Genomic DNA, 12355 nt, shown 5'->3' with positions numbered 1-12355 from the left:
TGTATGTCATTTCTAAAAGAATGCACTAATTTGTCCTGAATTTGTGAATGAAGTTGAATCCATGATGCAAGCCAATGAGTGCAATAACACAGAGGGTTTTAGCATGCTATTGTATAGTCAGGAAACATCTTGTACCTATGGCATTTAAGAGGTATTTAAGATTTGTTCATCACATGTGATCAAGATCTTATTTTTCAGCAAGCCATGCGGTTGTGAAATTTGGAATAAGACCACTGAGTTGACAATACTAGCTTTCCCAGACAGGTGCAGAGTAAAATGGTCTATAGCATTCAAGAAATGTGTACAGTCCTTACATTTCGGCACAGGGAAATCAGTCTTACTGTAATGGAATTGCCCTGTGCAGCCAAGGGTCTGCCGGAGCTCAGTTACTTTGTTGCATCAGCGGTAACAGATTTCTGAAATCTCCATGGCCAGCTCCAGACACTCGCCGGTCTCATGGCAAGATTCAAAAAGGCTGCAGTCCATGTCACAGTTGCAATTGCAATCATTCCGAGACTGGCTTTCATCCGAGGTGTGTTGATACCTGTGAGAGGGGCAGCACAAGTTGGTACACACCGTTTCGCACGTATCAGGGAGCATCAGGAGACAATCCCAAAACTGGCAAAACAGACAGGTGAGGATAAGAGAGGCACACTCCTCTGTTTAAAGAAGAAGAAAGAAAATTAATAGTGGCATATGTGGGTCATCTATGAAGGACAAGCATGTGTGGTGATATGCTTGATAACTTTATCGCCAACTCTTAATTATTTATCCACATTAGGAGTAATATATACCATATTCTCTCAAGGTCCCCAACCTCCATGCAGTACTCACTCTACTTAAGTAATTGCTTTATTAACTTCCTGAGCATTTCCTATTGATTCCACATAATCTGGTTATTTAAAGTGCTGTCACTTTTCTAAACTCCTTTATTTACTTGGCCTGCAGAGGTGCTGAGAAGCCACACAATTAGCTATGCATCTGGAAATCTTGCAACTGTCTGAAAAATAGCAGCTCCTCCCCAAGTGCAGGAAGCATGTGGGAGCAATTAGAGCTGAGATTAAGGAGAGACTACAAATTTCTGGCTTCTTGTCTCAAAGCTTTCTTATTTGTTTGCTGTGGATTCCCATAAATTTGCCACACCCATATTCAAATTTGAGTGAAAAGGACATTTCAAAATCTAATATAAATAATTTTTAAAATAATCATAGTTTTTTGGCTGAATTTTACTTTTAATCCCTGTTTCTTTTTCCTTCCAGTTATATAAAGCCTTGGTTTTATATTCAAGTTAGATGAAATACGTCATCATATTCCTAAAAGTGTATAAATCTTATCAACCTCTTTAAGAAAATCAGTTTAAAAATTTACTATGCAGAATTGTAAAAATCTGAAAAGTATCTCTCAGGCATTGAAGGTAATTGGTAATTCTAGCCAAACAGCTGTGATGGGTTATAGATTATTATATTTTTGTGTTTCCATAAAGGGAATTAGTTAGAAGATGTAGCAGTTCTCTTGTTAAAATTATAACTTTTCTTTTCTTTCCTTTTCTTTGCTTTTTAGTCAAAAACATCTCAAAAACGTGAGCATTTTGTAAAGCCTACATAAGTGTTCACATGACACATCTAATTAATTAAAATCAGTATCCTAAAAATTGTTGATGGTTGAAAGTAACATTCTAGCATAAATTGGAGAGAATTTTTCTACTCCTGATGGGCTTATCAATTCATTAAAGTTAGACTTTCATAAGGATTTACTTTTCCCAATAAGAAGGTTAATAACTTTTGGTTTTTGGACTTCAGTCGACGGAAACTGCACAAACTTACAGAAGAGATTTTGCAGTCTGAGAAATCTGCTAGCATATTCTAAGTGTTCTTAGAACCTCATTCATTTAATTTTAACAATATTTTCCAGAAAACTTCTTTTTTTTTTTTTATTGTTCATATACTTGTTAGTCTTTAAGAGAGAAGGAAGAATATGGATGCCTGCTCTAAAAAGCAACAAATAATTTTTTAAAAGTCATTTTAATTTATTTTAAAAACACTATTTAAATGTCTAAAGTGAGTCCTGCATGTGGGTAAACAGAAATCTTCCTTTTCTTCCTCTGTCCCTCCCTCCATTCATCCCTGCCTCTCCTTCCCTGGCCCTCCTTTCCTTTCTTCTCGCTAAGACGGTGGTAAAGAGCCATGCTGTGACTTTTACAACTACTTTAATTGCCATATATTGTTGCAGGTGCTGTGGCCATTACTCAATATTTATAGTTCAGGCAGTATATTCCATAATACCTCTATGGTGTACGTTCTCATCTCTTTGCCAGATTGGGTGTATTTTTATTCACTTAAAGCCAGCTCCCAGCATGTGGCCAACTCACCTTTATCTCATAAGTCACCACAAAACACCCACAAAAATTCAAGAGTAAGTTAGTACAGTACATAGACTTTGCATTTCTAAACAGGGTGTGTCGGTGGTCAAAGACCTGGGGCATGAAACCTCATCAAGTCTTACCTATGCCAAGACCGCTATTATAGCAGTCCCTGGAAAAGAAGAGGGGTTCTTAGTAGAAAATATTCCAAGCAAATGCCTCATGATCCCTCAGGCTGGAGGCTCAAGAGACTTACTCAGGGCATGACTATATAAAAATGATCCCACTTGGTCCTGTCATTTGTAGATGCAATGTTGAAAGTTTGGTTTGGAGGTAAGTTGGATTGAGTGCAGGATGACTTGTGAAGATAGGAGCTGCTGTTTCCTGTCAGAGTGTGAAGAACTTGTTTGTAAAATGGCCTTATAATTTCCTGAAGGCGTATAACCTTTGGTTGAATTCCTCTTGTCAACCTCTCTGCAAGTTGGCAGACTCTGGAGGTCTCTGCTTCTGATGTCTACAATAGATTTTATTTACAAAAAAAAAAAAAAAGTTTGGCCTAATCCTTTGGCCAAATTGGCATTTGTTTCCTTCCACCCTTCTATTTTGCACTTGAGAATAGAGCCCATTTTTTTCTAAGTCAGTCCTTTTTATTTGGTTATAAAAGGCAGAGCCTCTTGCCCAAAAAAACACAGCAACATTAATGAATTGAAAACAGATTTTCCCCAACTTTCAAGTGTGTTCCACACTTTTCCTAAAAGGCATATTAAATAATTCTACATGAGCAGGCTAAACTGTTTTGCATATGGCCAATTTTTGTTTGCACAAAAGCAGCATAACCAGTTCAAGGAAAATTTTGCATAGCCTGTAAGCCCCTGCGTGATCAGATTCCTGCCTATTTCTCTGTCTTCCAATCCTACTCTCGTCCTTACTCACAGCACTCCAGCCACATGGGCTAAATTTTAGTTCTTGGGATGCACCTAACTCAGGGCCTTTGCACGTACTCTATCTTTGGTGTGTGTCAGACACTGTCCCCTCACAACTTTACCTAACTCCTACTCAACCTTTGCATCTTCGGCTTAAAACACCTTTCCTCTAAATCACATCCTTGCTAAAACTCTCATAGTACCCTGCTTTATTTTTTCTTCATAGTACTAACTACAGGATGACAGTAAACTAATTATTTTGTTAATTAGTTAATTATCTCCTACTAGAATCTAAGTTACAAGAAAGCCACACCTCTGTTGAATGAATGAATAAATGAACAATTCGGTATAAATGAAGTCGTCCCAATTTTTTGGATGGAAGGACTAAGACTCAGAGGTTGTCCCTGATGGTCCTAAATCTTTCAACTGTAAGACGGTGGAGCAGAGATTCAAATCTAAGTCTTTTTGGATCCAAAGTACATGCTCTGTTACCTGTTCTTATATGATCCAACTGTTTAATAAAGGAAATTGGCAGTCTTCTACATTTTATGTGCATCTCATATAGGTCTTGAAATAACCCTGAGTTGAGTACTATTATTATTGTTCTATAGATAAGAAAACTGTGGTTCAGATAGTTTAAGAAACACAGGAAATGGTAGGGCTATCATTTAAACCCAGGCTATCTCCTTCAGAGCTCTTAACTCTGAAGCCTGGCTTTCCCTTCATAACACTCTTACTCTCTTCTGTCATGTTTGAGCATAGCACAGGGCACTACAGGCTTACTGACGGCCTGGCTCTCCTGCTCCGCTCTGTATTCCCAACTGGTAAATCCCTTTTTCCAGGTTCTATGAAGTGGCTTCTGGCTAGGTTCAGCCAATAGAGGGCAGCAATGGGAAATGAGAGGGTGGAAGAAAGTAAAAGTCTGGAGTATTTCTCCTCTTGCTTTGCTTTGAGTGGTGTCAGGTGGAGGTTACATCTTCTCCTTAGTTTTCTCTCTGAATGCCCTTCTCTCTCTGGTTCTTACTAATGCCACTTACTAGCAGTCTGTTTAGTAACAGTTAGATACTAGTGGCCTCTGAAATAATGCTGGTACTAGTGGTCTACTAGTGGCCTGGAGGGACCAAGGAAAGAGGTGGCAGAGCCTTCATGTTGTTGCTAAGTTCTGAGTGGTCTCACTGTTCCCTTACTTGGCTTTTCATCTCTTCTAATACCTTTATAACACATTCTCTGTACATTGAATTCCCATTATTGAACCACCTGGCATCCTGGCATAGGTTCCAATCACTGCCATCAGAGTACCCATCTCACTTCCCCACATTTTACCTTCTTAAACCTGGATTAAAGAAGATTTAAGATGGACCTGCCGGCCATACAGCCAATGCTGATATTTAGCTGTGAGCAAGAAGCCGCAACAAAAACCTCTTAGAGTTGCGTCATTTCCTTTTCACACCCCTAGGTTACGTTTAGGACATCAAGGCTGTAATGTGCTAAGTGATACCCTAATAACACTGAAAGACTACTGTAGGCTCCACAGGTGCTAAATGCACAACTGGGGAATGGCTAATTAAGAGCAAGTAGCTGCCTCATTAGAAAGAATCATTCTTAATTATAGGAGAAAGGGTCACAATACAAAGAGTTTCCATAAATGTCAGCCTCATGGTCAGTCTCGTGCTCCCTGAGTTTGCCCTCCCAGCTTTCAGTCTTGCCACCATGGTGCCCATGATTAGGAGGAGGGAGGGACCAGAGGCAGCTTTAGGTGCCAACTATAGTTCTTGTAGCATTCCTCAACTCCAAAAACATACCACCTGCTACTTTGAGAATTATTATCCAAAGTAGCAAGAACATGGTTCTTCCAGAAATGACCCCAGAAAACAACAATCTTTTGCCCCCAAAACCAAGTAAGAAAAAAAAAAAAAGGCAAAATGAGCCTGGTCCAAATCCAATATTCTAATACGTTAATAGTTAATGTGTCATCGCAGAGAATTTGGCATAATAATGAGATTCATGACACAATGTCTCTGATTACTAAAAGTTTTTGATCAAAAGTATAAAAATTGGTTCCTACTCCCCCAACATTTAGGATTTTTTAAGTGTATAATGTAGAATGCGAATAAATAAAGTATGACTAAATGTCTTTTTCTAGCTGGGGTATCATCCTTGATGTTATCAATTTTAATAGCTACTTAAATATGTCAAGATCTATTTAAGTTCAGACAAGCACAACTAACATTCAAGTCAGTTCTTTAGAACTGAAATGACTAGATTTGGGTGATACTTGGTAAATTTGTGCTTATGTTTTTTTCTGAGCAAATGAACTGAGATAATTATAAAATTGAAACATTTTATAAGGTGACACTACTGCATTTAATTGTATGAAATTTACTGTGTAGAAAATGTAATCATTTTATTCAGTAGTCCATGGTGTAATTAAGACTATTCTTTTGAGGTATCTTGTATTTATGATTTTCCTCTTCCACCTGGATGAAACGTCTCAAATTCAAAATTATACATCAATTAGGTATATTCTCAGGATTCTTTTTAAGGCTCCTATTTTCTAATATCATGTGTATCCCTGGTTTTATTATCCGCAGGGTTGCTTTTCCAATAAGAACATAGAAACAGAAGCAGAGATACAAATAGTGCTCTGGACTTTTTCCATTTTATTTGGGAAAAGGACCACACAGGATGAGCCACGATTTAATAATAAAGTAATGTTGCAGCACACAGTGCGTGATGTGCAGTAAAGATCCTTTTAAATTCCCATCAGAGCACACACCATGAACTGTGCTAATGGATATAACACATTTTACAAAATCTGCATGTGTGAGGCTTTTCTATCTTGTTTTAAGTGGGGCAATGTATATAAATAATAGATATTAACAATTAAGCATCCATTCCTATGCACTCATTTATACATTTGAAAATAAATTAACCACAAACTACATGAAAGTGAATGTGATCTTCTTTTTTCCCTTCTGTTTCTCCTGCTGTTCCTGAAAGATATTTCTGTATTTATCTCAGTACGAACAATGACCCCAGCTCTCAATTTCTACATCCTTAAATTAATTACTATCAAAAATTCTCTAAAATGAAGTGAGTCTGACTTAACTCTTGATTTCCTTGATGTTTGTTCTTTAGGATAATGAAAGTTTCTTATCACTATTTGTTGCCTCAGTCTGAGCTTTCTGGTCTCTTTTTTCATTCAGTTACCAAAAGCTCTTACTTCGCTGATGGGAGGATTTTCTACAACAAGAGGAAGGAAGGATGGATTATTATCTGTGTTGTTATCTTAAAACCAGAATTTCCTGGGTCATACTGGCCTTGGCCCAGGCTTAAAAAATAATCTAATTCGGCTATCCTCATGATTCTCCTTTACTCTTCCGAAGAATGGTCGATGATTTTTCTTGCATGGAGGGTCCTAGGTATCAAATGCTATTTTAATGAATTAGTCATTTTGGCCCTTCTCTGAGAATGAAAGGTTTAGGTGTCATGGTAGCCACATTGGCCCTTCTCATTCTCCCAGGATTCCTCATAAAATAAATCAGAGTGGATCTGGAGTTATTCTGAGTTATATGGTATAAACATGTACAATGGCAATTTCTAATTCTGGGATCAAATAACCAAGATCTATTACAGGTAAAATCCGTGCATCCATGATACTATCTGATAAAATGCTCCAGCATCAAAATGTTTTGCAGAGAACTCTCCTGTTTTGCCCGTTTTTTCCCACTGGCATCAAACTCTAACAAAGCCAGAAACTTGGATTCGAGGCTGTAACCTGTCAGTCTATAGGCCAAAGTTGGCCCAAAGTTGTGTGTAGATGGGGGTGTCCGAAACTTTGTAAACGAAATGGAGCTATTGTCAATGCTTAAAATTATAGAGATTTCATGTAACACTCTAGATCTGGCAGTTTGGGGCCTTTATTTCCTTCTGGCAACAATTAGGTGGAGCTGGATAGAGATAGTACTTTTCACCTTGCCGCAGTCCTCATCAATCTCTATCATTTACTTCTGATTTACTTTACTATTCACATTATATCCTGGCAATCACAGGCAATTGTGTCCATAGCTTCTGGTCTAAAGCATCCATGATAACATTTGTACAAGACATCACATGCATAACATATGTTAGAAATAATTTCTTCTCTTACTTCCTAAAACCGTAATCATAATAAAAGCAAAACTGAATATATATTATGTGACAGGTTCTGTACTGGTTGCATAATAGATGTTCTTTAATTTGATCTTCAAAACACCCTATAATGAGTTACTATCTCCATTATATTATAACTCAGAGACTGAAATTCAGAAGTGATAAAAAAAACTTACCTAATTTTAAACAGTTAATAAATTTCAGAGCCAGAAGTTAAACTGATGTGATTCCAAAGTTCCTCTTATACAGAGTTTATTTTAAAAAACTTTTTAAAAATAAATATGAATTTAAATATAGATCAGGAACTATACCTTATTATATCTTCCTTTGAGAAAGTCCTCTTAGCTTTCTTTAAATGCAAATGTAGATATTGAACACTACAAAATTCTTGAACGGTTTATGTCTCCTGGAAAGGTCGCTGAAAAGTTAACCTGAGTAAAATTCATATGTCTTGGTGTGGAGTCTATGACTTTAAACGAGACTATGCTGATCATTTAGCACCAAATCAATTTGAAATTGGCTTTACAAATGGAACATGCCTTCTTTTGTCATGTATAGGGATGATCTGGTCTAGGTTTGCACTGATCAGAATGCTTAGGAAGTGATATTACGTAGAGGAACCAACCCTTTTTCACAGGTTGCAGATGTAAGCATCTAGATATTTTATACAGTCTATGTCTATACCTTTCCCACATGTCAGTGTCGTTCCTTTTCCTCTCTGCCTAGAGGCATGGGCTAAATAGTTCCAGATCTCAGAAAAAAAAAATTGTCATTTTTCTTTATTCACTTCCTAGTCCTATAGCAAGAATGACTACACCTCACCCTAGCTATTTAAAAACACTTTGCTTCCGATTCCCAGCTTTGAGAGAGCAAACAATCTGCCAAGCATCTCATAATTGCAAAGTGACCTTGACATGTGTCATTCACTAGTGTTTTCAAATCGAAGTCTTCCTGTTTAATATTCATAAAGCCTTTTTTTCCCCTTAACAGCATATGTGATGATTTTACAGGGGTTGGGGTTTGGGAGCTTTATTTAGAGATGGGTTGATTCTGAGAAACATACCATCAGTGTCTCTCTGATGAACTGAAGTATCGGTTTGAAGGTAAGAAAATTTCGTTTGGCATTCTTCAAGGGAGGACAGTGATTTGCTGGATTCTGACAGTTTTTTCTCATTGAGAGTTTCCTGGGCTGGTCCATCTGTGATATTGAATTCAGATACTGAATTTATAACGATAGCATTAATGGGTTTCTCTTCAACATGTTTTTCATTTGTAAGTTGCGTATCTAGATAAAAAAACACACACACACATACACAAACCCATTATAGTTGACGTAACCTAGTGATCTAAGAGTGGACACTTGCAGAAAATTTCAAATTCTAGACTTTCATAAGAATAAACTCTTCTTTAAAAAAATAAGGCATTATTGATGAGGAAGTTTTGAATGAAAATACAAGTAAAAACAAAAGAGTGCAATAATTATAAAATTTTATACACATTCCAAGTTTTACATATTATAGTGATTTATGACATTTATTTCTACTCTGGGTCTTTTAATGATGAGTGGAGAGAATCAAGGAATTCATTCACTTGGATCAACAAAATCTTATAGTATGTCGTCAGCTTACTGTCATAGTGTTTTATAGTTCTGAGAAGTAGTCAAAAGATCTTCAATGCAGGGCAGTACTTCTCAGTAATGGTATGTGATCTCAATCAAGTTGTTTTATTTCTTTGTTTCTGCCAACCTCAGTTTGCTCCCTTGTATAAGAAAAGTGGTCATAAATAAATAGTCACATGCTCATTTTTATTTCTACCCTCAAAGACTAAGTAGCTGCCTTTTTCTCTGCTTTGGTATTTGTTATGTCTCTATTCAGATGATGGTCTGTAGACTTAGGGGGTGTGCTTCTTGGGAGAATGCTATATTTCTGTATCATCACCTGGCATAATTATTAGAGATGTTAAGGAACCTCTATCAAAATCTTTGATTGAGATTCTGGTTCAAAGTGGCATAGAGAAGGCTGAGAAGGCCTAGGTGCTTTATGTATTTTAGAACTTCCATATTTATTCATTCATTTCCATATAATAACTGAGAGTCTGTTGTGTAATAAGCACTGGGCAGGGCAGTGGGGATACATTGTTGACTAAGACAGGCATGGTCCCTGGCTTTCACAAGTGTCAAACAAGTTAGCAAAAAGTAACTTTTAAGTTACAATATTGAGGAGGGTATAAAAAAGAAGCACACCATGAAGCCATGAAGTCATATTATAGAGAGAACTAGACTGGGTATTGGACAGTTAATTTATTATTACCTACACTCATTAAACAGAAGAATTCTAAGATCTGAGAAAAGAATTAACAGGAGGTATTCTCAAACGCGCAGGAAGGCTATCTACTGGGGACATCTTAAGACCACAGCAAGCAATAATCCTGGTGATTTGGCTGCGCTTTTGGGAGGTGGTGAAGATGAATTCTGGAGAATTGCATTTCCATTGCTGGCCCAATGCCTGGTCGATTCAATAATGCTCACTGAGTGACTGAAATAAATAATATAGTTGGCAACCTGGTTTGATTTTACCATGCTTACACAGCTCAGTGCAAGAAATATATTCTTGCCAGGTCCATATTCATTATCCTTTCAAAATTTGCTTCTTAGTTTGGGGCAGATGGAAATCTCCACTTTGTTCTAGCTCATAGGACAGTGGTCCCCAGACCTGCCTACAGAGTAAAATTATCTGGGAAACATTTTAAAAATGTGAAATTTTTTAAAGCTCAGATAACCCCTCCCAGATCCATCCCAACAGATTTTTGAAGCTCCTCAGGTGATTCCAACATGTAGACAAGTTTGGGAACCACTGCCACGAGAGAACAACACATTGATCTGTGCGTCAGTGATTTTCAGAAACCAGTCATGAGACAGTGGCTCTTCAAAGGCTCCTGACTGGCACGGGAGCTAACAGTATGCTGCACACAATTGTATTAGGCCATTTTTGTCTCTTTCTGAGCTTCCAAAAGTCTTGGCTTTCAATAATATTTAATTATTATTCTGTATTTGTTATGCTGCTGGCTTTCAATCTCTTGGTTGCAGTTTGATTCACCCTAAAAAGGATTGGCAAAAATAGGGGTTCAGGAAAACAAATATTGTTGATAGCAATTAACATAATATTGAATAGACAGAATTAGTTCAGCAGATTGGGAAGCTCTGGGCTTCCTCTAACCCAAGAGAGATTCACCATATTAATGATATTTTGATGATGATGATGATGATGATGTTAAGAATAGTTTATTTTTCTTTCTTGGGTACCAAAGTGTCCAGTAACCAGCTGGACAAACAGATAGCCATTTAAATTGCACCTTAGAGCACTTAAGCAGTATTGATATTTTGGGCCTGATAAGTCTTTGTCATACGGATATTGTAGGATGTTTAGCAGCATTCCTGTCCTGTACTTACTGGATGCCAGCAGCACTCATTGCCCTAGGTTGCAATAAACAAAAATATCTGTAGATATTGCCAAATTCTCCTATGGGGCAAAATCACCCAGGTTGAAAATCAAATCACAGCTGGCACACACACACACACACAGTTGCAAGCATGCATGTTAAGCTCTATGGTACCACTTATAACCTTATTTAACTTAAGCACTAGGAGGTAGATATTGTCGGCTTCCTAGAACAGATGGGAAATGTGTGAATTGGTACCCCAAGTTAACAGATGAATTAGTGTAACCAAGGCTTAGATAGTTTATTTAGATAACTTGCCCAAGGAGTCCTCTTTAGCAAATGATAGAACTGGGATTTGAACCTAGGCCTGGTCAATTCCAAAAGCTATGCTCTTATCTTTGTCTTTTATATTATACAACATTTGTTCTAATTGTTCTTAACTCTTATCTCTGCTTCCTAGCTATTAAGACTGCACATCAGCAAAACCCTCTTCACCCTAAATCCCATGATGTGTCAGCCATTCCAAATCAAGCCTTGCAAACAGCTTTAAAGACATGCCTCTCCCTGATCAGTCTTAGCAAAGCAAGACTACCTCCTTGCACACACAGGGAATCCTGCCCTTCAGTTACAGCAGCATTCTACTGTACATTAAAGAGCATCTTAGAAAGAGCTGGTAGATAACGAAACCTTGATGAGTATGGAGATTGCAGTAGCTATTTACTTACAGAATTAATTAACAATCAGTTCAAATTATCACACGTAGTCAGGCTGCATGGAATTTAAATTGCTTTTGCACAAAGTAATTCACTAACAAAAAAAAGTTGGATAGAGGTTACTGGTATGTAAGAACATGCGGAGAATACGGTATACAGCCAAGCGGTATATGAGTCTCTTTTTAATTTTGCGACAATTTTAGGTATAGCATTTGAATCTAAGTGGTGTGCTACATTAAGCAACCATTTGGAGACATGGGGCTTGAGGATTTTATAGAGAAGTTAAACTGCCATTCATAAAGTTATTTTAATTCTATATCTCTGTTTATATTTTTTTTCATTCCCTAGTGGGAACTATCTGTTGCTCATTAGAAAATCATCTGACATACACACATTTCAGAACCCAGTCTGTTCAACCCAGAATTCTGACATCTGAAGTGAGTCACAATTTTTCGGTGAATGTTACTGACATCTTCCATCTTTTATAGATGGCATGCTAACAATAATTTCTCCAGATTCCTTCTTTTGTGGTGTTATTTGACATAGTTCCCAAAGTATTATAAAGTAGCATAAGCTAAAAGGAGAAACACATAAAAAGTGGTATCACATCTTCTGCAGAGAAAAACTATTTTGGAATTAAACAAGAAACCCATGAAACTATATTTAGGATGTTATAGATAGGTCTTGACATTAATATAAAGAAAATATTTTTTTTCCAAAAAAGAACTCCAAAATTAGGACAAAAATTAGAAGCTCAACTATTTCTTAGG

General features: G+C 37.1%; 1 protein-coding gene across 1 annotated transcript in view; it reads right to left on the bottom strand.

The window, feature by feature from the left end:
- Positions 1 to 399: 399 nt before the first annotated feature.
- The window catches only part of MDFIC2 (MyoD family inhibitor domain containing 2), a 106440-nt gene continuing 94484 nt past the window's right edge, over positions 400 to 12355 (bottom strand). The window contains exons 3-4 of the mRNA XM_015593652.1: positions 8498 to 8719; positions 400 to 659 (exon numbers count right to left, since the gene is read on the bottom strand). Of these exons, the coding sequence (XP_015449138.1) occupies positions 400 to 659; positions 8498 to 8719 (482 nt within the window). The remainder of the gene's footprint in view (positions 660 to 8497; positions 8720 to 12355) is intronic.

Source organism: Pteropus alecto, unplaced genomic scaffold (assembly GCF_000325575.1).
Source record: "Pteropus alecto unplaced genomic scaffold, ASM32557v1 scaffold75, whole genome shotgun sequence".
Classification (NCBI taxonomy): Eukaryota; Metazoa; Chordata; class Mammalia; order Chiroptera; family Pteropodidae; genus Pteropus; species Pteropus alecto.
Note: the sequence above shows the minus strand (reverse complement) of the source record. Positions and strands in the feature narration are given on the sequence as shown.